The sequence below is a fragment of the Dermacentor albipictus genome, chromosome 1 (assembly GCF_038994185.2).
Source record: "Dermacentor albipictus isolate Rhodes 1998 colony chromosome 1, USDA_Dalb.pri_finalv2, whole genome shotgun sequence".
Taxonomy (NCBI): Eukaryota; Metazoa; Arthropoda; class Arachnida; order Ixodida; family Ixodidae; genus Dermacentor; species Dermacentor albipictus.
The window spans coordinates 447,510,132-447,536,065 of NC_091821.1; the positions used below are offsets into that span (position 1 = coordinate 447,510,132).

Sequence of the window (25,934 nt, forward strand, 5' to 3'; positions counted from 1 at the left end):
TTTGACGGTCCTCTGTCTTTTTTTTCTATTTTGCACACGAGATCATACACTCAGCTGCACAGCAGTAACAACATGCTTACAGTGCGCGTGCGCGCAACGTTCTTGCCTGAAGCCGAGGGCAAAACGCTGGCCTCACTCCCACGCCGAGGCGATTGAACGCAGCGTTAACGGTGCGTCCACTTCGCTTCGTCGTTCTCACAGTCAAACTCACAACGCGTATCTGTATGGAGACCTTCTTCCGCGCGCGATCCGCTCATGCGCCGGGAGCAGGCCAGCATGACACGAGCGGCGGCGGCAACGACGGCGGGAATGCGCCCCTAGCGGCCGTATAATTCCTGCCGCACTGAAAGCATTCAATCAGGCAACTTCATCGGGCCCATTAAGTGAGCTTTCATGCGCCGATTTCCGTCGGCATAAAGAGCTGAAGCGGCACCCTTCAAAACTTTAGCTCGTGTCTGCAACGGGCTGCACGTGGAGAGCACTGGCGCTGGCGTCATTCGAATTGCATCACTTTCACGTTATTGGTCCTAATATTGTTTCGCAATTTTTAATTATCTGGCAACATATAAAATAAGATGCAATGCTTCATGACTCTTCTTTGCGTGCTGCAATTGTTTAAAAATCTGAGGAATATTTCAATGATGTCTCGTAATCCTGGACGTTTCCCATTCTGCTATGTGCTGAACTACACTACAATTCGCCAGTGTTACTCAGTGGGCAGCATTTAAGAAAGTTACATTCCATAAGGCCGTCCGAATGCCAACAACTTTCATTTAACGACGTCGAGAGGGTACGCCCTTTTAGAACATGCGTAATAACGGCGCTTAGTCATAACGTCATTGCTGCGTTAAAGCGGTGTTTTAGTCAGGAACCAAATACTGATTAACGCAGCATGAATGCTACGAAAAAGTCGCAGCTTCGGCTGAAAGGCGATAGCAAGTTAGCGGTCAGTTAGCTATACGAAGTAAGGATAGTAGTTTTGTCGGCCGTATAAACTTGCAAACATAAGCGTACTAACTAAATTAACAAGCTTGTTGTCACGCGCGCACAAGCAAACATGAACACATCTCACTCGGTGATCACGGAAACTCGCTGTAGAAATGCTGAAGGCAGGGAGTGTGGCAGGAGCAGCGAGCGACGTTACCTTGAGGCTGCCTCTCGCTTCAACGGGTACTAAGCGTCGAGAACACAGCGCGTACGAAGCTTTGAACTCTCCGAGCACCTAAACTCCGTATTCAACGCTTTCAAGTTATCGCCATTGGGCTCTATACAGAGCATCACGGCGACGGAAACGGCGGCAGAAATGCGCCTGGAGTGTCCATATAATTGATATCGTAATTAAGGTGCCATGAATAAGTATGTCATTAGAAGGGCGTACCTCTCGCTGTTGCTAACTCAAAGTTGCTGAACTTCTAGCGACCTTCTGAAACATCGTCTTTAAAATGCTATCCAATAAATTACGCAGGTGATTTGCGGTGAAATTCTACACATGGCCACAGGGGCATTGTCCAAAATTATTGGGTATGCAAGGCCATAAAACCTGATCGGGGCCACTTTGGCGTTTCAGTATTATAGCATTTACCTAAGATACTGAAACATCTATACAAGACATCACGGTGACTGAAAAAAATTCGCCTGGAGTGTCCATATAGTTGTTATCACAATGAAATGGCCACACCAATGAAATCGCTTTGTAATTCCATTCACATTCCGCGTCCGCATCTATGACGATGGTTGCTTTGGAATCTTGCGTAATATGAAAGCGTGATCAAAATTTCGATCGAGTAAGGATAGTGTGTTTCAGGCGTGGGTAGAAAGGTGCTAAAGGCGGCTACCGTACCTGGTTTGTGCGGCGGTCAAACCTCTCGGCTGTGTTCTGCCTGTGCCGACCGTCGTATCCGCCCATGGCGTAGATGATGTCGTCCAGTACGGCTACGCTGACGTAGCACCTACACAGAGTCGCGCAGGTTTCGGCTTCTAAAAAATAATGGTTTTTGTCTTGTTTCAACAAACCTTACTACCCCCGAACACGCGCCAGAAATATTACATCTATAGAGTCATGGATAGAATTGCGCGGTGCCTGTGAAATTCACACAGCGATCCCATATCGGTACAACGCCAGAAATACCTCGCGGGTTACCGCTACAGTGCATGGAAGTCCACGCTCGAACACCATGGGAAAAGATGTACGTAGGAGACTAATTTTTTTTCAGGAGTCTTTTCGTTTCGCTTCGGTATTATATGCATCACTTAGAATCAGGCATTTAGGAAAAAAGCTCACCGAGCGTGGGAACAAATTCGCGCTGCGAGAATGGGAGTATTTATTCGCCCGCAACGTTCATTGCTAAGTTGCTAAAAACTGTAAGCACCACTTATTAAGACACTTCTCTCATTGTCTTTCCGATTCACTCGCCATCGTTCCTTCCACAAGATTTCAAGGTGAGAAATACGTAGGTGATGGTTTCTATGACATAGTAAGTGCAGGCTTCTAACGTTCGCCGCTGAAAAGTAAACACATTCGTGCGTGTGCTGCGTTTCTCTGGACGAAAAACACGCCTAAAGGTAGCCACGTACTTTGTGGTGGAAGCGTTGTGTGATTGATCACAGCTGCCGTCTATGCCTCGAAGGCAGGAAGTTCTTAAGCTTTAATTTGATAGTGAACTCGGATAAGCATTCCGTAAGGAGATTTCATTTCCAGGCGAAAATAATCGCAAAATGAATGGACAAAAACAACTAAAGCAGAAAGTAGACAAATTAAATAAATATTTATCTCCCCACAGCCTCCCGCGTGTGTTAAACAATTATACACCTAAATTTCGATTGTACTCTTTCATCTTGTTGACGAATCTCAATGGTATTGAGGCGTCTTAAAAGGAAGCTTTAAGAAGTCCTACGAGAAAACTTTACCAGAGGAACTGCTGTCTGAATACATTGGAAGGAAGAGATAGTTTTTCTCGGGATAATTTGATGAAGTTTGTTTCATAATAAAGAAAATCAAAAATATTAAAATGTGCAGGCTGCTGAAAGTAGATTGTCTTTATTCAGGCTTTCAATTTGTCTTCTTGAAATAATTTGCTGAAAATTGCAATTAAAAATGTAAGGAAGCCTAAAGCTTACTACTTTGTAACTATGTAAAAAATAAAGTCTAGGGTTTGACGAAAACTCGTCTGGCGAGGAAAGAACATGGCTGAATAAACGTACACTCGCCAACTGAAAAAATTCAAAATACAAATTGACGTTTCGGCGCCCAATACGGGTGCCTTGTTCACAATCTCAATTGTGAACAAGGTACCCGTATTGGGCGCCGAAACGTCAATTTGTATTTGTTGTAGCGCTCGGCTTTTGTTGTAGCGCTCGCCCTAAGGGAAGACGGACCCCTGCAAACTACCCCCTGCTGCTACCTCGCGTCCACGAGACGTCGCAATTCTTTGTTCCACCTGCCCACATTCTAGCGTAAGAACCCGCTCGATTTGCCCAGTCCGAAGCCATCTTTGATCCGCCCCACACGACATCGTAGACTTCTCGGTTTCGCCACTTACTTTTCAACTTATCACCTGAGGTGGCTCAAGATGTGGCCGATGTTATCGCTGCACCTTTGAGCGATGCCCCGTATCGGCAATTTAAGCAGAGTTTTTTAGACCGCACTACGGCGCTCTGAGAGCGTGCGCCTCCAGCACCTGCTAACTTCCGAAGAGCTTGGAGATCGCTGCTCTTCCAGACTGCTGAACAACAAGCGGCAGCTCCTGGGCCGAAGCAACGTTGACTCGAACGGTGCGCTGTTGAGGGAGCTGTTCCTTCAGTGCTTGCCGCAGTCCACCCGCCTTTGTCTTGGCCGCTGCAGCGGAACTGACCCTCGACCGCTTTGCCCAGCTTGCTCATCAAGTCGTCTACGACACAACTTCGCCTTCGGTAGCCGCCCTCTCTTCAACACCAGAGTGGTCAGTCATGTCCCGCTCAGAGTCCCGTATCGACCACATCGCCGTTTCCATCGACGCCCTACGGACGTCCTCTCATGCTCATCGCGACTCCTCCTCGCATCCTAGCCGCCGTTCGTCGTCACCGAACGGTCCCCCCTCGCACGGTCCTCAAAGCTCGCGTATTTGCTGGTATCATTGTACTTGTCAACACTGCACCCACCAGTGGAAGTTCCAGTGCAACTGGTCGGAAAACGCACCGCGAGATCCCTGACGGTGGCATGTGACCTTGCCTTACAATCCGGCTGCCCTTCTTTAGCCATGGATCGCATTTCCGGCCTGCGCTTCCTCATAGACAGGGGTGCCGAAGTCAGCGTACTGCCGTCCTCAAAGGGTGACCACCCTTCTAAGTCACCTGGACCTACGCTCCATGCGGTGAGCTCTAGCCCCATCGCCAGGTACCATCTGTGCTGCTTCATTCTTGAACTTGGCCTGCGGCGCACGTTCCCATGGGTCTTCAACGTAACTCATGCCAATAAGCCCATCCTCGGCTTCGATTTACTGGCCCATTTTTACCTAGACGTCAGCATGCGCCGCCATCGTTTGACTGACAGCAAGACGCTACTACCTATCCCTGGAGTTCTGTCGGCTGTCACGCCCACGGACATCCGCAAGCTGGTCTTCCAGTAACCGTACGCTGGATTCCCCAAGGACCTGCCTGAAGTGCAGAAGCCGTGCAATTTAAATCAGCCACCAAAGCACAGCCTAACTCACCACATTGTCACGCGTGGTCCACCCGTCACAGCTCGTCCGCACCGCCTCTTTGGAGAAGGTCTGGCGACTGCTAAATGGAAGTTGGATAACATGCTCCAGCTGGGTATTATTCACCTTCCGTCCAGTTGTGCCTCCCCTCTCCATCTGGTTCCCAAGAAGGAACAGGGTGACTAGCGTCCGTCCAGAGACCACTGGGCGCTCAAACTCATACGGTTCATGATAGATATCCTCTTCTGCACATCCAAGCTTCCACGGGCAACTTGGAAGCGTGCAATATCCTCGGCAAAGTGGACCTTGCAAAGACATAGCAAAAAATCCCCGTTGAGCCTACCGATATCCCGAAGACGGCGATTACTACAAATTTCTGCTTGTTTAAGTATGTGGGCATGCTCTTTTGGGTAGGCAACTCAGCTCAAACGTTCCAAAGATTCATTGCCGAGGTAACGCGTGGCCTTCCTGCGGTATTTTCCCACATCGACGACGTCCTTGTCCCTAGTCCCACTCCGCAAGATCATGAGCGTCACCTATGGGAATTCTTTTAGCACCTTCAACAATTTGTCCTAATTGTCGACCCTCAGAAATTTGCCGTTGGGTCTTCCGAATTCGAGTTCTTGGACCACCACATATCGGCACTGGGAATTCGTCCGTTGCCCTCTCACGTCCAGGTCCAGCACCCCACCCTACGGCAACTGCGTAAGTTTCTGGGCCTAGCGAATTTCTCTCGCCGCTTTATTGCGCACTGCGTCGAACTTCTGCACCTACCGACTGAACATCTTCTCACAACCAAGAGTTCCTCGTACGCAGTTTCCTGGTCTGCAGAAGCTCAAGGTGCTTTCATGGCTGCTACACAAGCCGCCACCGATTCGGTACTTCTCATTCACCCTAAAACTAACGTGCCTACTCGCATCACGGTGGATGCTTCAGACATGGCCATCGGGGTTGCTCTCCAACAGAAAATTGACTCCGATTGGTACCCACTGGGCTTCTTCTCTCGGAAGCTCCAGCCTGCCGAGACTCGCTACAGCGTTTTTGGCCGGCAGCTCCTTGCCATCTATTCCACCATCCAGCACATCCGGTACATCTTGGAGCGCCAGCCATTTTACGTTCTAACCGATCATGAGACCCTGGTGTATGTCTTACGTACAAACTCTTCCAAGTACGACGCACGCGAAATTCGCCAGCTGGCCTATATTTCGGAGTTAACAACGAATATCTGGCACATCAAAGGCACCGACAACGAGGTAGCTGATGCACTTTCACGCATACCCTGCCTCGGCACTGCTACATCTTCAGTGGACTGGGAATCTCTAGCTCGGGCGCGGAGGGAGGTCCCTGAGCTGCAAGCGCTGCGTGACCACCCCGTTTCCTCCGTTTACAACTCGTTCTTCACCCGTTTGTGCCTGGCTCGCTCTGGTGCGCCATGTCAGCGGCTGCACCTCGCCCGTTAATTCCGGCTGCCTTTTGTCGTGCGGTTTTCCAATCACTTCACGACACCTGCCATCACAGCATCCGTGCCAGGCAGAACTTTGTTACACAGCGGTACGTCTGGCCGAGCATTAACACCGATGTTCGCCAGAGTGCCCCCTGGTAATTCGCTTGCAAGACCGCCAAAGTGACACGCCAGACGAAGACTCCCGTGCAGTTTTTCTTGCCACGTGGCTGTCGCTTTGACTACGTCCATCTTGATTGGGCTGGACCACTTCCTCCCTCTCATTAGTGCTGGTACATTCCGACAATCATTGACCGCTTCACTCGTTGACTCGAAGCCGTGCCCGTGCCTGACATTACCGCGGGAACGGTCGCCAAAGCCTTCGTTCCAGCAAGGGTCACCCACTTCGGATGTCCCAAAGTTATTAAAACTGATCACGGCCGGAAGTTAGAATGTACTCTGTTCTCTTCACTAAACCGCCTCCTTGGCAGTAAGCACAGCCGTACCACGGCATACCACCCCTGTGCCAAGACATGGTTGAGAGGCTTTATCGCCAGCTCAAGGCTGTCCTCACTGCGCGCCTGGATCGAGAACACTGGGTCTACCACCTTCATATGGTATTTATTGGCCTACGCACTGTCTTCCGTCACCACTTAGGCTGTTCAGCGGCCGAGCTCGTCTACGGTGTACTCCTGTGGCTTCCTTGAGAGTTATTCGTTCCTGTCTTCTATTTCTCTCTCTGTCTGTTCGTTCCTTCGGCCCCCTCGCCGCTGCAGTACCTACAAAGCCTACAGAACTGCACTCAGCAACTGCGCCCCATCCCGCCTCGATCTTCTGACCACCGCACTCTTGTGCGTCTGGACCTTGCGTCTTGGACGCACGTTTTTCTCAGACGGGACGCTGTAAGACGCCTCTTACACCCTACTACGATGGGCCGCACCTTGTCCTCCACAAGACACTGAAGTACGCCACCATCCTACTGAATGGTCGTGAAGAGGTCGTCTCGTTAGACAACTTCAAACCGGCCTACCTGTAGACGCTTCCCAAAGAGCTGCCCGCTGATGTTGCCGGCGTATCCACCTATCTGCATGTCACCAAGATAGCCCCATCCCTACCTCTCGACACGTACTTTTCACCGTTCCGTCTGGGCGGGGAGCTCTGTAGCGCCTAGGGATGCCGCAAGGCGGGATCGCTAAGGTCGGCGCTCTCAGCCAGCGCTTTCGTGCCGGCTGCGAAAAACGTGTAAAATAAATTTGTGTGGTGCGTGCTCGATGAGCAAGCACGGCATGGGGAGTTCTTGGTCCTCTTGTTCTGACGCTCCACTGCGACCTTTCGGTTCCCGACAAAACCGACGGTAAGGTGGAAGTTGACCGGCCAAGTATTATGAAAAGGAGTACGTGCTGACGAAGAACAAAAGAAGCGTTCTTTTTCTTTCTGTAACCAAAGCTGCGCCCACAGTGCGCCGACCGCTGCTTGTTAACTTGGACTCTCCCATGCTTCCTGATATCGCCGACAAGTTGCCTGGCCGACGCCCGCGCATCGCGCGCTTTCTTACTTGAGAGAATGAAGTTGCTGCGGCTGAGAGTGGTTCGTTCTACAGCTCTTTCGGAGTCGGCGAGGTGCCTTTGCGCCGGCACCACTCGGTACCAAAGCATGCGCATATTCTTTCAACGCATGATGGGTGCCGGGTTGATCGTTGCACATTAGCGGCCACTGTCACCAGGTCGTTTTGTCGAGTACTCCGTGTGAACGGCCGTATCGGTCAAGTTATTTTAGAGTTCTTTAATTCGTGAAGGTCAGTGCCCGGATGCCAGGTAACCAACTCTTGAGTCGTACTGCGAAAATTTTAGGAGCACGAAAGCCACTAAAGGTTGTTTCCTCGGAGCTTCGCTAAATACATGGATTCAGAAGCATGCTGGTGCGGCGTACCGCATGGCACACGGGGATGCCTCCGATTCTTGTCACCTGAGTGATACCTTAATAAAGTTCAAGGCCAATACAATAATAACACGTTGCACGTATGCTGCGCATCAAAAATGTTCAGACTTGACTCGTCTCCCACGTCGATCGTGAGCAGAGGTGTGGCGGTGCGTCTGAGTCGGTCGCCGTTTCGTATTGCGGCTATAATGAAGCTCAAAGCTTTCTGACGACACGCTAAGAGCTTTTCCACCCAGAGAAACTGGTCGCGACCTCTCAGGAAAACGCGAAAATGGCAACTTGTCGTCTATAGCACGTTCGCTGTGCACCATCCGGAGCGAACCCACGTGACTGCGGGGTAGCGTGATGCACCGGACAATAGAAGGCACTGTCATCGCAATATGGCGGTGCCCTCGATTAAACGGTCTATAGACGTATAATGGGACAAATTGAATAGGGCTTTCCCCTATTCAATTCACTAAGATTGAATCAAGTGAATAGGGCTTTTGCAAAAATCCTCGAAATCCCTAACAGTATCGTATGAGCTGAAAACTCCCATATCGCATTCATCCGCTTTAGACGCTCGCACAGATCCAGCTCACAGAAACTCTCCACCCTTGTATGGCGCATAGTAACAGACCTGCACACTTCCTGCTTCGAATATGCAATTTTCCCATATTGGGCAACGTTGGGCAATTTTTGTGAAGACTACAGGCTCCTGAATTAAAAAATTCTGCGTCCAGAGTAAATAAAGTGAAATTATCACATGACATGACGATAAGTAGCATATGACGATGTATTCCGGAAACCGCAGTGTATATTGTAACGCGTAAAATGCTCGACTCTCTGCCCGTGGCTGTTTATTATCGGACTGTCACTGATATCCAGCTATCGCTTGGCACAGGACGCGCCTACATGTCCAAATTTTTTTATGGTTGTCGCCGATTTCGTACTGAAAGAATATCGCCCTAACAAATAACGCGGGCGTTTGTAAATACTGTTGAACGTACATTTTCGAATGTAAATGAGTATCAGCGATTACTCTGGAATATGCGTTGACAGTTGTATAAATTGATTACAAGTGTTCGCGTTCTTCTGCACTCAGAAGCGTATAGATTGCTTTATAGGACAATGAAGGCAGATAAATCGTAATAAACAAATCCACAAGAACGTCTGAATCTATAAGCACGAAGTCCAGACATATCCATAGTGGCTGAACGATTGCAACGCCAGAGTTCCCTCTAGTAATTATTGTAGAAAATGCTTAGTACATGGATTTGTCGTGAGCTTCGTCCTTGTAGCTTCACATGTCATTGTGGCTTTGTTTATTGCGCTTTATCTGCACTTCTTGGCCTAAATTTGAAAGCAATCTGTCTTGTTTTTCAAGTGCAGAAGGCAATAAGATTCCGCGAAGAAGCATAATCATTTCTAATTGCAGTGGTTCCGCTTGTCCATGCGTCCATGGGGTAATGGTTCCAATATAGAGCTTCGCTGCTACAGATCCTGTGCTCGAATCTCGCCGTCGGACAATTTTAATAATGTTGCACTTAATTGTTTATAACGCAGCACTTTCTTGAATTCAATCAGTTTGCAAAGTCACAAAGCCGTTTAAAGGTAGCAGGAGGAAGTTTAGGCAAATCCATGTAATAATAATCATTCCTGTGCTGGCTGAACCATCCTGCTTTCCGCTCCCGTAGACACTAGAGCCACAGTTCCCTCTAGTAACTGTATCAAATTATATGGCTGACTGACTGCGCCACAGTACTTATGTTGCACTTAGAGTGAAAACGTCCCAGTGCATGTTACTGCAAGCAACGGTTCGTGGGAATCCTAAAATCGCAGACGACTTTCTCTGTGAGAAGATAAATCCACAGGCGCTTGAGCTTCTGCACGTGCGCTACAGCACCGAGCAATGCTGCAGAGTTTGACAGCGGAATCTGTCCCGGTTTCTTGCAGCACATACTGAATCGGCGTATAGCTTTATGCTCGACACGGTTTCGGAGTTTACAAATGCGTCGCGCATTTTATGTCTTATTTGATATCAGTGCTGCAGTGAACCGCATGTTCAAATTTTCAGTTCTGCAGCAATGAAAAGAAAAACAAAATATTATTTTGTACTGCTTTGAATAACGGTATGTGTCGCGCATGCACTCCACCTCCGTAGCTTTTCCCTTATATCCGCAAAAATGAGAATTCACCTACAGATATTTCTGTAGCGCTGCTGTGTGCGGGCGGCAGCTAATCACCATCCCATCCTCGCCGCCCAGGCTCTGTTCCACGTTGGCAGTCTTTGTCCACTTTGGCCAACTGTCTATCGATATATATATATATATATATATATATATATATATATATATATATATATATATATATATATATATATATATATATATATATATATATATATATATATATATATATATATGCGCTTGTAGGTTGAGGACGCACGTATGTAAAAAACGGTGGTTTATTTCCCACGTTTCCGCCGGGGTCCTTCAGGGAATCTCTCTCTCTTTCTTGATATATATATATATATATATATATATATATATATATATATATATATATATATATATATATATATATATATATATATATATATATAGGGTGTCCTAGCTAACTTGAGCCAGTTTAAACATGTGCGAACGCCACGTAGTTGCACAGAATCAAGGTAATGTTATTTTCCGTCGCTTAGAGATACTCAAATTATTTTTCTCATTTCGCCTAATTCGATAACGAGTCGGAACTAATCACTTCTCAAAGAATATAATAAGATGAAAAATTTTAATGGGAAAATTGTAGAACAACATGAAAAACTCTCGATACGACCAGATGTTGTTGAACACGTGCTACATAAAAGCGTTTGACCGAACGGAAAAGAAGCACGCGAATGCACTCAATATTGCCGCGCAACTGGCCGGTCGAGGCACTTTGCGTATATTCGCGGGCTTTTTTCTCGCTCAGGAAATAAACGCTTTTGTGTAGCACGTAATGAGCAATAGAAGGCTGTATCGGGAGTTATTTAAACTGCGAAGCACTGACGTTCGTCTTCTCAGTTTAGGACAGTTTAGGTCATTCGGCGTCATTTCAATCAGACGGTCAAAAGAATCAGTTGAACAGGGTTAGCTTGGCGCAGCGATAAATGAAGCGAGTTGGGGCTGTCTATGGCTACGATATAATCCATCGATTACAAAACACAATCTTTGCAGCAATCGTTGAATCGCCACTGCTCTATTTTTTCGCTGACGGATGATTAATGCTGTTCGCTGTTTTATATTAACTTATATGTGTTAGACAACGGGCCGCCGATTTAGGTATATCCGAATCATACTCACCTCTTGACGTGCATGGGCGTCAGAGAACGCCACTCCTTCGTCTCGGCGTTGAAGCATCGCACGCTGCTGAAGTAGTCCTCGCCGTTGAAGCCCCCGATGACGTAGATTTCAAAGCCGATCACCGCGCATTTGTGGTAGGCGCGGGGTCCGAGAGGGTCGGCGGTGTCTACCTGCCCAAAGGCGGAAAATGTTATCAGTTAACAAGCGCAACTCACTCACTTGGTTCCTGATGGGTGGTGTCAGCGGGCTCACCTACATACCGGCGTGTATCATTTTCTCTGAATGTATATTTGTTTCTAGCCTCACAAAACACTGATTTGGTGCATTAGGCTTTTCACGCTGCTTTGAGCTACACCAATTCTAAAGCGGCTGTCAAGACGGGTGGTGCCTTCTGAGCTCAACCGCTATTTTTGCTATGTTTGATTCTATACTTGCCTATAATAACGTTCATGTTGTAACGTTAGCGAATGAATACACGTAGAGGCAGTATGTAATTGGTTAGCGCCATCTTACATCTGCATGAGAGAAAAGAAACAGAAGGTAGGGAGGTCAACCAGGGATCGCTATTCTACACCGGCGAAGAAGTTAAGGGTAGAAAACGAAACCAAAAAACCAAATAGATAAAATAATGTCGTCATGTTGCCTACCGGCAACCACAGCAGCCTAGCCTTGCTAGTTAGAAGCGCTTTTCCTACTTATTAAGCTTGCTTTCTTGCGATGCAGTTTGCCAAACTAATGGCAGCGTAATGATTTATGAAACAGAGTTTCACAAGCACAGTTTGCCTGTATTATGACATGGAAAGTGTGGACGTGGCTCTGCTGATGAAACCACGCGGAAGCAACAAACCCCAGCATATTTAGCTAGTCCTGGTATTCATTTTACCGATAACCGGTGTCGCCATTGGCTGGGAAAATGTGCAGTGCAGAAAACAACACTTGCGACTTCAGAAAATGGTCTATAAGGACGAGCATTACGTTGTACTGTCACGCTTCAGTGTGTCACTTCACGCTTTGAGTGGCAGCCCAGAATTAATATGCTAGTGGCTCAAGTCAAATCTCACCTATATTTTTTTTTTCAAAATACCGAAATAAACGCAAGACCGGCAGAAACGTTGAAGAGAAGGGGGTGCCAGCAGAGGTGAGAACCACAACGCCACTATCGCTTTGTTTGCTATCACGGCCGCAGCGCATCGAGACTGGCAACGGACAATGCTATCTACAGTGCAATGGCGCGTTTGCTTTCGCAAAACACACGGCAGTACGTCATGACACGGGAACCCGCAGTGCCTTGAGAGCATGTCAAAGTAGTGAATTCACAGCTGTGGAGTTTTGGAAGCTATGCGCTATAGAAAATAGTAATGACACCTTTGTTTCACTGAGCGCTCCAGTCATCTGACTTGTAAGCACTACACACAAGCACATGCAGTGCGCGGGCGAACGCACTTTAATCCATCGGTCGGCCTTCGTGTCGTAGCTCTCGGTGAAGGCCGTGGGGCCCCCGGACATCCAGCCGCCTATGACAAACATCATATCGTGCGGAATGCGTGGTCGGGCAAAGATGGGCGTCGGTACCTCCTCGTTGTGAACCATGACGTCAAGATCGTAGAGGAAGCGCAGTGTGTCTATCACCAGGGGCCTGCGGACGCGCGAACGCGTTCCCGCGGTCATATAATTCCCGACAAAGATCACCAGACGGAGCTTTATAGCACTTCCGATTTTTCAGGCTCCATGGGAGTCCTGATATGCACATGGGCTTATCTAATCTCTCTGTTTGTGGCTTCGAAGGGTTTTGTGGCATTATTCGTTACACTTCACCTTCCTGAATTTCTAAGCACTCGTAGTTTTTTAAACGAACAAAGGCAGTAATTGAATTAACTTAATTAAATAATGGAGTTTTACGTGCCAGAACCACACTGAGTATCAGGCACGCCGTATCGAGGGACTCCGGAAATTTGAACCATCTGGGGCTCTTTAACGTCCACCTAAATCAAAGTACACGGGTGTTTTCGCATTTCGCTCCCATCGTAATGCGGCCGCCGTGACTAGGATTCGCTCCCGCTACCTCGTGCTTAGCAGCCCAATACTAAAAGTACGGAGTCACATGTACAATGGTAGCATGTATAGCGCAATGTTTGAAGGTAATTGATTATTTGGAAAGTCAACAAGCCGTTTGACGCCATTAGGACAAAGTGTAGGTCGACCTACTCCATGGTAGCTAAATCGGCATACTTGCAGATCCCGCAGACAACAGTGGCAGAGTTCAGCGTAGCAATTTTCGTAGGAAAATATCTCCTTCTAGCACCACAAGCTGCACGCGCAATATTGTACGTAAAGCTACCGCACAGCTTTTCACGTAATGCTCGGCTATAGTCGGTATGAAGTGTGAAATAAATAGCGCACTGACCGAAAAGCTGCGACAGGAAAGTATGTACGTGGGACAACCATGCACTTATCTGGCTCACGTTTGTACTAACATTTTGGTCAGGGACAGATTAGCCCAAAATTACCTGTTTTCAAAAAAGTCCTTGTTACTGCATTGACCTTAACATTCGCCTTCGACATTCTTAGTTTTTCGTCGGCTCATTTGTGTCAGGATGCGCTCAACGTGTCGTTGAAAATGAGTTACCGCGTCTCTCATTGTTGCTACCTTTACCATTATCATTATCGTTATCATGCTATCACTTCCAATGAAAGCATGGTACCAATAGTATCTTGCTACCATGGCTGAACAATTACAGGTTCATTGGAGAAAATGAAAGTAAGATTCTTTGACTAACTCAGTACGCATTCGCATCTCTACAGGTACCTCTGCGTGATCACTGTTTTGTAGAATAGGTTGTTGAGTGCAGCCGTAGTGACGGAAACGGAGATGAAACGAAAAGAAGGAAGGGTCGGGTGTCCAAATCATGACAAATTGCAGGGCAGACACACACCGATCGACAGGGAGGGAGACGAAAAAGAAAAGTTGTCAGAAACCTGACACGTGCACGAAGTCACCAAGTAAATCCAAAGGCATTTCACGGAACGAAGTCTTCTAATCGGGCGAGAAACTTGGTGTGGTCCGTGGTTCAAAACCGGGACCAACACCCCTCTGGGACAGTGGCTCCACCATCTTAACTAACCACGAGGCAACTAGATCGTGGAGTGAGGCCTATCGGTGGCGCTTGCGGCACACTTGGAAGCGGTGCAAGATTGCCGCTGTGGCTCGATGAGGAGAATATTTTGAGCTGTTACCATTGATTCAACATGAACAATTAATGTCATCTCAATTCTCGGTCCTCGCGGCTCGTTAAGATGGTGTCGCTTAATAATTCGTCACCCAGCGAAAGCCCCACCTTAATCATTACCAAACTACTGTGCGGAGATAGAAGTCCGTTTGCAAACGCTGAGCTCTTAGCTGAAACCAACCAATTAATCCATGAAAAGGTATTTCATTGACATTATTGCCCGTTTGCGAACTGCTTCTTGCTGGGTAGCAAGGAGACGAAGGGAGCGGGGCAGGTTACATAGTCCAACGCGAATGTAACACCGAATATAAACCAAGTATGCCGGAGAGTTTGGGTAGATCGGACTACACAATATATTAAAATTTATGTGCTGCATAAGCCTGCTCTTCACGGCTAGATTCAACTATACTACACTTCCTTCTTACCTTCAGAATAGCAGACAAGGATTGAAGAGTTTAGATGTACAGGACATAATCGTTCAAGACCGACGCTGAGCAACATCAAAACCGCTGCAAATGGCAGAATGGGCAGGTCACATACCTGCAAGCCTCGTCCTCGGCCACGTACTTGCACGCCTTGACCTTCTCGATGAAGAAATCAGTGTCAACGAGCCCAGTGCGAACGCACTTGAACAGGCGCGAGATGTACTGCTTCCTGTGCTCGGGATCGAACTCGATCCAGCGAATCACCGCTTTCCAGACGGTCTCCTCCTTGATGACGTTCAGGTTCTCGTCCGACATGATGGCTTCCACTTCGTCGATCTCCAGGTGCAGCAGCTCCTCGCTTCTCTCCGACACTTCGATGAAGTTACGCATCAGATATCTGCGGAGCATGCGCAACGACGATATTCGCTTGAGGCAGAGCGCACTTCAGTGCTGCTATAACTTCCTTTCAAACAGTTTACTCAGCAAGTCATAGCCTGTGAAGAGCAGCGGCTACACCCCTGCTTCGCTTTATTTTAGTAGAATTACTTCGCATATTCTCAGCGGCAAGAAATGTGAACTAACGCTAATACAAGCGAAGAATTCCCTCAGAAATATACGTAAATCTTTCACGCGCTGGGGCTCCAGAAAAACTTTCACCACCTGATGTTACCAAACCAACTTGCCCAGTTTCCTGTAATTTTTCAAAACAACGTTGTAGTGTTCAGAACCTCCCATTATGGTGTACTTGTACATCTTTAGAGAACGACGTAAAGGGTTTTGGGAGAAATATTGGGAGCTCTGGTTCCATGATGTCGCCGCGTAGATGCAACATGTGTCGAGAGCCCACCGAGCACCCAAATATACTGGAATTTACGTCGGTGGTAAAGGTACAGGCTCAGTGTTCGAAACACGTGAGTGCTCTTGCGACGTCCATGGACAACTTGAAACCTAAAGTCCCACTGCAAGAAAAGCTTGGCCAACGTAAAAGTCCAGTTTCGAATAGCGTAAGCACGCAGCATCTTTATGAAACATTCTACTTCTGAAGAACATGGGGATTCACAAGGAATACGTTGTAAAATATACGTTTTTATTATCAGAATTGCAAGGAACGCCACGCCGAAAATGACGCAGGATACAAAGCTTTGTAAACTAGCATGGCTCCCCTGCATGGCCTCTGAGATTCGGCAGCACCGGCAGAGTGCTCAAAATCTCGGCGCAGATCTACTGGAACTTGTGCCATATCTGTGAACCACATAAAGTGCGCGCCGTCTGCTGAAGTACTAATAAAAAGGCTCTTAATAAAAAAAACAATTAGAGAATTACGAGTAGTGCAGTTTTGACAAGATTGCTTCAATAGTATATACTCCTCATTTACATATTAAAACTAATTTAGGCAAAATGAAAGTTCATTGCAGTTGTCTTTTAATGGATTTTGATGCCATTCGTAACAACTGCCTGAGCGATTTCATTTGAAGTATACATTCCAGGCCAAAGCATTCTACTGAGCTCATTTCCGGTCCGTCAACGGGTGTCATTGCCGTACTTCGACATATGACTCACTTGTAAGCTTTCGTGGTGAGGTCGAAGCAGTTGTACAGCTTGGCGACATTGTGAATGGAAATGCAGTTCTCGGGAGCCATGATTGAGAGAAGAAAGTCGCCGCAATCCTTGACCATGCCCATGACGCAGAGGTAGTCAGCAGCCTCCAGCAGACTCTCGACGTTGTCGCAGCCCACCCACGTTATGCGCTTGTACGCGAACTCCACGATAATGGCCATAGTCGGCTTCAACACTCCGGGGACCAGCACTTCGCTACGCGCCGTCTTGCTCAAACGACATCCAAACAGTGCCCTGAGGAGAGAAAGGAGGACATTTACGGTGACTGGCCTAGTGCAACAGCTAGAGATGCGTACATTAAGACAAAAGGACGTCCAGCCAACTCGTTCTGCTGGAGTCTCCAGCAAAAAGAGTCGCGACAACTCCCTTGCACTGACGGATACAAAGGGGAGGGAAGGGGAATTGTGCGGAGTCCCCGGACCCCTTGGACTGACAGGTACAAAGGGGAAGGGGGAATTGTCCGGGGTCCCTGGACCTCTGGCGCCTTTAGCTGCTTGTTCCATTCATCTACCGCGAGAGATCTGCAAGAAGAATGCCAAGAAAAGTAGCAGACTGTTTCGATATACAAATCAGATTTTTCGTAGAGAGGCGGTAATCGTGCTACAAGTTACCCGGTATGTCCTTAAATATAGTCAATTGAGCCCTGCCAAGAGATTAGCTCTCCTAAATTGGAAACAGACATGCTTGGCTTTAGCCAGCCTGCAGAGTCGTTTGAAATGATCAACTCATATTGATCCTGTCGCACCACTTCTCGAATACGACACGCGTTTGTGCTTTGTTTCTCTTGGGCAGAGGTTATCTTCAGTGACTATGTAGCCATTGCATGTAGCTATTGCAAATTCTCCATTTCGGCGAGGCTTGTGAAACACTTTCGCTACTCAAATGTATGATAATGCGGCTTTTAATATGCCGGCATATCTGAAACATACCCCTGGCTTGGAGCGTTGTGCTTCATGAAATAAAGTTAAACGTGCGGTGGGTCTCCCATCCCACACTACTGTTCTCCATTTCTTTTGATGAGGGCCCACTGCTTGGTGCCACCCTGCTCAATGTTGTCCCTGAAGTCTACGCCTCCTAGAGTAACTCCTTGTCGCATCTATGACGTTATTTTCGTGCGTTATAGAGTATATGCTCGCTCTCCATAGGTTCCTAGGCAGAGAAATGTGCTTCATGTAGATGTTTGAAAACTTTCGGAAACGGAGTTAGATATGACACAAGAAGCTGTCCCAACACAGTTCACCGGGTGTAATTGAGCAATGATAAAAAATTGTATATATATATATATATATATATATATATATATGCGCTTGCCGGCATGACATTAAGCAATGATTAGGCATGCCCGTTGATTGGAATAATCGCAAATGCCATTGAACTGTCTTCAAGTCTCGGGATGCTATCACTGACAGCCCGCAAGCATACGTCGGTCTGGCCGTCCACTCCGTGAGGCACCGTTTCAGACACGAGATGTACTACGGCGGTGCTCCAACAGTCAAAGGAGCCTACCTGAAGTACTCGCTGCAGCTGGCCATGATGACCTTGTGGACTGCGAACTCTCCTCCGTCGTCTGTCTTGAGTAGGCCGTCGCAAAGCGTGCCCGAGCAGCGCATGTCCCACATGGCCTGTCGCACCTCGGGCACCGGTGCGTCTTCGCCCATGGTCATGGCAACGCTGGCCATGGTGTTGCTGCCCTTGGCCGCTTTTCCTGGCCTCACCCGCGGCCCCGGAGGGTCTCCCGCGGGAGGGACGACACCATGCAGCCGCGGAGGCAGCTGCCTGCCTGCAGCAACTACCGCAGACGATGATGATTCTCTTCAACTGTGGCACTTACCCGCTACGGGCTACGGGCTAACCTGGATGGGAGCCCAAGTTCGGGTATTTTCTCGAAATGATTCAGCAAATTCTTCCTGCGTTCTTTCTTTCTCTACAGCCTTCACACCACCCGATTCATGGCCGATCTCTCAGAATGGGTTCTGCCATGTCACTGAGCAGCAGCCAACAAACCAACTTCACTCACTATGGAGCTTCGCATGGGAACCATTTACAGCAAACCACACATAGCGCTTTCACCTACTTCCCCAAATAGGTTTTAAGCCATATTGTAAATCTATTCTTAATGTCATTGGCATTCTTTGGGAATGCCACGCCCCTTTCAGGGTGCGTTTCTATCTAACCGTTTTCCCCCCAACTTGGGTAACGGGTAGCCTGTTGTCTAATGGGTACAGCATCGGTCTGTTGTGCTGAGGGAACAGGGCTCGAAATAAACCATCCGAACAACTCGAGACACCCACTTTGTGTCGCTGAGTATGTGCCAACATGTGTGTATGTAGGCATGTGAAGGAATGTGCCACTATGTAGGTATGTGAAGCTCCTCAATGATAAAACAATCATTAAAATCTATCCGCTGTTCGGCGGAATCGGACCCACGTCATACATACTAAGATAATCTTATCTTAGTATATATTTAACACATGCGTCACGCGCAGACTTCGCGGTGGCGCTACAAGATGGAGTAGATTGTCCAGAGGGAAGCGCGAGAGCACCTCGGCTGCAGTAGACGCCTTAAGGCTGTTTCACATGTAGCGACTGGAGCGAAAAATATTGTTGCTGCCGCCACATTGCTGACTGATTTTCGCTGCGAGCTTTCGCATGCGTTGACGACGGCGGGATTTCCATGAGAGCGATGTCTAAGGTTGCCCCCTGCTCTCAACGCACTCATGCATCCATGGTTACAATAAAACACGGAAACTTATCATATCTTTGATTGTGTTTAAGAGTAGATTAAGTACTATGCTTTGTGATCTTTAATAGCGTTGTACCTTTACAATTGCTCATTCCGCGACTGCGGAGACGCCGCACAGGACGTCGTGAAATACACGTCGGCAAAAAATCCCCTATTTCGACTGCGTTAACGGTTTGCCCACCCGAAATCGCACGGATCGCTACGACTCAGCGGCGCCGCGACGAACTTGGCGGAACCCAGTCGCGGGGAGCGGCGACGGACGCGACGGTCGGGGAGCGGAGGAAATCGCTGTGTCGCTGACTGAAAATCGCGCCATGTGAAGCAACCTCTGTGCATGACACGTTTCCGCGGCAGCTATACGGTGTGTCACTACATGGCGTCAATGCTGACCACATTAACGTCGACATTCATCGTGGGATAGATAGCTTTCGCCTGAATTTTTGTATTGCAATAGCAACTATATGAACACTACGAACAAATTTCCGCGGTCGGCCTCGCCGTCGCCATGATGTTGCATATAACATTAAACCCCGATTAGATCGCGCCCGCACGCTGTGTGGCGTAGGTGAGACTGAAAGTGTCCGATCATGAGACGAGAAGTGTCATGGCTTGATGTCGAGCGCGCAAGAGAGTAAGGCAGGGAGGAAGGGCGCGGTCTTTCAATGTGCGCAAGGCAGAGAAGATGGGGGGCGGGGGAGACTTCTCCCGCTGCGCGGACTCTTGAAAGCCATCTGCAGTGATTTCACAGCACTAAGATAAATGGGAGCACCGCCTCGCCTGATAAGGCGTTCCAACTGTGTTCCCGTGAGCCAGCTGTGTTGCGATGCAAATCATAGAGGGCGCATAAACTGGTTACTAGTAAAGTCCCTTCTTGTTTACTAGCACCCACAGCTGTGTCGCCTGCAACGGCCCAAGCATTGCATGGCGCGCAGCGAGGCATAGTTAGTTTTCTGGTTGCTGAAAAATTTGTTTACCGGTGTTACGCTCGCGGCGCAGGTCCGGCGCGCGCTAGCGAGTACCGCTTGTCGCTTGCCGAAGTTCGCGGCATATTTCGTTGCTTTTAATACATAACAAATTTACCAATGTGAGCGCCAGCGTCATAGTAGTGGCTGTAAAGCCACTACTATGACACGTAGCGTGTAATAGAAATATTGCGTGGCAGTATGATGTTATCGATCCCTTTCGGCACGTATACGCGATAGCTTTGCCAGCCCTTCTTTGCTGAGGATCCATTCTGCCGGCATTTTTAAGCTTCCGTTGCAGGCCGCAGCGATTTTCCACCAGCCATCGAAAGATAATTACGGGGAAGTGGGCCAATCTCAGAAGCCGGCACCACCCTACTCATCCGGTTATCTAGTTTCTCTCTGCTGACTCGGCCCCACAGAAACATTCGCCATGTGAGAGTGCTTCTTGCCTCTTGTCAGCCAATTAGATAAGAAAAGCTGCCCAATGTAGGCAATTCTATGCGCTTTGAAAGAAAAAAAACGAAATGTCACCTTCTGTAAACGAAGAGTACGCTTGATCAGGCTTTTAAAACAACGCTCTGGGTTACCGCCGATGCTTGCCTCACTGGTTGCGTAAGTTTGACGTCAGCAGATCGGAATAGTTTTACCTTACAGGGTCCCGGGTCAGTTACATTTACATTCGGGGAGTTTCTACCTACATCAGCGGACGCAGCGTTAGCACCAAGATCGGGCGTTTTCAAAATGAGGTGCTATCTCTGTTTTCTCTCTGCAAGCGTAGATTCAAATGACAAGTTATGCAGCAAGAAATGTCCACTACGAAGAGAACCACCTAAAGTTTACCCGCAGTAATCCAGTTTCGGCCATGTACTAGGCCTTGTCCTTTCTACTTGCTTTTAATATAGTCGGGAGTTTGGGCAGTGGCAAATTAATATCTTGAACGCTGAGCGTTATTTCTTCAGTCAGCGTTTGTGCGTCCGCTTTCTTACATTTATTTTTACTTTTCTGTTGCTCATACATTTTTTTTTCACTACGCGCGTGCAGTGATGAAGGCCTTCTTGACAACCTTTGTTCTTGTGCCCGTCGATGCGGCGCGAATAATAAGTTAGGACTGCTCATTAAACCTCTCCTTTAATTGGCTGTTGGGAGCAAGGGACTCGCAAAGTTGGCTTTCTTTTGACAACTACAGCCAACGCTTGAACCCCTCAAAGTATTAATTAAGAAGGGCAATTAAGAGACGCGTCCTCTTCTGCACTCTCTTCATTTTATACCTACACCTCAAAGTTCCTTTTTGTTATTTTCTTGTTTGCTTCTACTGTTTTGCCTGTTGGCTGCTTGCATACTTGAGTGTACGGCATTAAACTGTAGTGCATGGCGCTTTCCTTTTCGTCGTCTGCATTTATGTCAGGTCAGTATCTCCATGCCACCATGCCACCTTTCACTTTACTTTCAAAATTTATTACTTTTCATCAAAACTCTCTTGTTTTTTATGTTTGTTTCCCAGCTTCTTTCTTCATTTTTTATGTCGGGAAAGACGTATCGTTCAATAACATAGTGCAACACTTACTCCAATCTAAATGGAATGATTTGCCTGCCAATGTCTTCCTATTTGATGCGTTCCCGCATTTGAACGTGCTTTGTCCGTCTTACGTATATGATGCCAGGTCTTTTCTGCCTTGTCATCGCGATGTCTTCATATCCTTATGTCAAAGACGTGTTTTGTTCACATATATATTGTACTGGAGAAGAACGAGTAGCAGGCACTACTTCTAGAAAGACGACGACAACGAGTGGTTGGAAGCCTTATGCCTGTGTTGGCTAAGCTGTGTGTCCTTTCGCTGTGGTGTTCTACTACCTGAGGGTTCTACCAATTAAACTATAACGCCTCTTGACATTTGCTGGACAAGCTGGGCCCTTCACTAACCTGGAATTGCGCAGCCGGACGCTCCCTACCATTCCCGGCATGCCTCAGGACGCCGCGCAGCTCGATCCTCCCCTGGTGTCGCCTGTCGTCTGTTCCGGTGCCCTACGCCAACGAGGTCCTCCAGTCTTCAGCGGCAGCGACGACCATGATATGGAGGATTGGCTCTCGCCATAAGATTACTTGAGTGCGCATAACAAATCGGATGATACAGCTAAGCGGACTAACTCCATCTTCCATCTTTCTGGAGTCGCTAATCTCTGGTTCCGGAATCATGAATGCAACCTTTCCACCTGGACAGCATTTACCCATAGTTTCAAAGAAGTCTTCGGTCACCCTGCTGTGCGCAAGCTTCACGCAGATCAACGCTTGCGTGGTCGCGCTCAGCAAAAGGGTGAAAACTTCACCAGCTACATTGAAGACGTAGTGGACCTTTGCCAGTGCGTTAATCCCGCTATGCCCCACTCTGAAAAAATCAAGAATGTCATAAAGGGCATAGAGGACGACGCCTTCCAAATGCTCTTGGCGAAAAATCCTCAAACCACTGACGAGGTCATTACCCTGTGCCAGAGCTACGATGAGCTCCACAAACATCGCCTTACTACGCCCCGAGCTGCCGCGCCGAACGACACGGTTTCGGCTTTAACCGACAGTTCCCGTGCTGCTACCGCCCACTGTTCGTTCCTCGACCAAATCAAGCAATTTGTTCGCGAAGAAGTCGCACGCCAACTCTCAGTGCTGCCTGCTGCCCAGTCGTCTGAGTCCTCTTTGTCCCCGGAACTCCGACGGGTCATACATGACCAAGTCAGCGATGCACTACCTCCCGCTAATCAGCCACCTTCATCGCCGGTTCCGTTCACGTACGCTGCCGTCATCACCAGGCCAAAACCACAGCTTGAAGTTGCGCACTACTCACCCACAAGCGGCTTCTGCATGCGTGTATATATATATATATATATATATATATATATATATATATATATATATATATATATATATATATATATATATATATATATATATATATATATATATATATATATATATATCATAAGAAGCCATCAAGCAATGCCACCAAGGACAACATCCGTCGCCATGGTTTGTGAGTGGTGGCTCTGGCTTACACTATCAGGTTTAGTTCTAGTATTACAACATAAATACCCAAGAAAGTGGATGAGAAAGCCGCGCCATATATATGTATATATATATATATACATATATATATATATATATATATATATGTATATATATATATACATATATATATATATATGTATATATATATATATATATGTGATATATATATATATATATATATATATATATATATATATATATATATATATATATATATATATATATCATAAGAAGCCATCAAGCAATGCCACCAAGGACAACATCCGTCGCCATGGTTTGTGAGTGGTGGCTCTGGCTTACACTATCAGGTTTAGTTCTAGTATTACAACATAAATACCCAAGAAAGTGGATGAGAAAGCCGCGCCGCGGTAGCTTAATTGGCAGAGCATGCATCGCACGTGTAATACGAAGACGGGGGATTGTTCCCCACCTATAGGACAAGTTATTTTCTCAGTGAAGCTGTGTATCCCAAGGGTTCCATGTATTTTTGTTTTCTGTGAACAAAAATTATCATCATCAATGGTTCATACCCCTGTAAGCAAGGAAAACGTGCACTGGCTCATTGCCCCTAAAGCGGAGACTACATACAGTCATCAAAGTGAAGTGAACAGTGGTTAATGTTTTTCTAATGACGTATACAACATACAGAACAGCAAGTCGAAAACGGTCATCAATGGATCATGCCCCCGTAATCAATGGCTCATCCCCCACCCCCATGAGCAATGTCTCACACCCCCGAAAGTAATAGCTCATACCCCCTTAAGCTAACAAACAACTGCAATGACTCAGTCCCGTAAGGTTCATGGCTACTCACTTTGAGTGAATTAGCTGCGATGAAACTACCCCTGTTGTGTTGTCGGCGACTTCAATGTGGATTTGTGTCACTGCCGAAAAGGGCGCCGTTTACATGTTTCGTGTTGCAGACATATCCCTTGCGATGCCACATCGATATGGCCCAACCGACCACCCAGCGGCGTGCGTGCATCAATTTGACATTATCAAAGAGTGTGATTGCAGTTGCGACTGAAATAATGACCACCGATCAAGACAATAAATGAGTCTGCGTACCTTTCGTCACAATGACCACCCGTCAAGACAATAAATCAGTTTGTACCTTTGTTTAAAATTATGTGTCACCTCCGTGTCATGGGCTAAACAGCTTCACGAGTGGAACGGCTCATGAGTTTTTATCCATTTTCAATTCCGTTAATTTATCATTTTTGTAATCAATCAGCAAAGGCAAGTAAGTTCCCCTGTGTTGCCCTTGGTGTTGTTTTTGGCTTCTGATAATGGTTGTGAAAAAGCGGGCCCGTCGGTTAACCTGCTTTCTTCTCGTTTATATATATATATATATATATATATATATATATATATATATATATATATATATATATATATATATATATATATATATATATATATATATATATATATGTCTGTCAGGTAATCGCTCTATGTAGCCTATCCATATGTTTATTTGCTTACAGAACAAAAAGTTGAAGTCGTTTGTTTGATTCTGTCTACATATAATTATCCTAATTGAGCGCATTTGTTAACAAAAAAGCTGCATATAATAGCTTCTGGGCACAAAGCGTCCCGCCAAAAGTCAAGCCGTCTCAATTTTGACTCACAGTGTTAGACCCTGCTTCGGGACGATTTGTTTATTTTGTGTTTATTTATCGATTAAAGACGCTTTCGTTATTCATTTGAATGGACACAGCCGCTTCATGTTTTTCGTCTTTCGCCTGCAGGGCATAGGAAGTGGCAGTCAGGACGAATTATGGTAAGGAGAGATGGGGGCGACACACCAATGAAGCAGCTCACTCTGCGGTCGCCGTGATGGCGATGAGGTTGCATTTTATGCTCGAAATAGGAGCGCTAGGACACATGTCTGGGACCCGCATCCTGGATCTTATCGAAAATAGACGTCAATCAACACGGAGAAAATTGTGCACTTCAAGACCACCTACTTTGCGAGACATGGATGAAGAGCGTCTGGTAAAACCTGTCATCACCTGCTCAGCGAATAGGATAATATTCAGGAGACCATCGTGAAAAGCTCTTTGTTCGTAATAACTGCTTCTCATTGGTAACCCGCCTTCATTCGTGACATCTTCTCCACCACTCTTGCACTCTAAAAAAGTTTGCACCCTTTGGGGTGTATATCTCCCATACAACGATAATCGTCATCTGCCTTGACACGTTTCCTTTCTTCAACGCTGCGAGCCCGGTACTTTCCAGTAATGGACGGCATGCGTGTTATCAGCGAGACCTAGCATTCCCGACAGGAAAGTAGCGGGCGCAGCGTTTTCAAGAAAGGAAACGCATCAAGGCAGATGACGATTATCGTTGTGGGGCAAAGATACACTCCAAAGGGTGCAAACTTTTCTTAGAGTGTGCCTGGCGCCTACTTTAACGAATTGCATTACACTCTTAAAACGGTTGCACCCTTTGGGGTGTATATTAGTCCCACAACAATAATCGTCATCTGCCTTGCTTGCGTTTCCTTTCTTTAAACTCGGCGCTCGCTGCT

The 25,934-nt window shown here is 47.1% G+C and overlaps 2 protein-coding genes across 3 annotated transcripts in view; one reads left to right on the top strand and one right to left on the bottom strand.

Moving 5' to 3' along the window:
• LOC135915320 (kelch-like protein 10) overlaps positions 1-18,441 on the bottom strand; it is a 28,781-nt gene extending 10,340 nt beyond the window's left edge. The window contains exons 1-7 of the mRNA XM_065448356.1: positions 18,145-18,441; positions 16,935-17,159; positions 16,582-16,872; positions 15,137-15,418; positions 12,813-13,005; positions 11,370-11,539; positions 1,841-1,949 (exon numbers count right to left, since the gene is read on the bottom strand). Coding sequence (XP_065304428.1) covers positions 1,841-1,949; positions 11,370-11,539; positions 12,813-13,005; positions 15,137-15,418; positions 16,582-16,872; positions 16,935-17,159; positions 18,145-18,317 — 1,443 coding nt within the window. The 5' untranslated portion in view covers positions 18,318-18,441. The remainder of the gene's footprint in view (positions 1-1,840; positions 1,950-11,369; positions 11,540-12,812; positions 13,006-15,136; positions 15,419-16,581; positions 16,873-16,934; positions 17,160-18,144) is intronic.
• The window catches only part of LOC135915321 (cholinesterase 2-like), an 85,359-nt gene that overhangs the window by 18,768 nt on the left and 40,657 nt on the right, over positions 1-25,934 (top strand). The gene's annotated exons all lie outside the window — the stretch shown is intronic.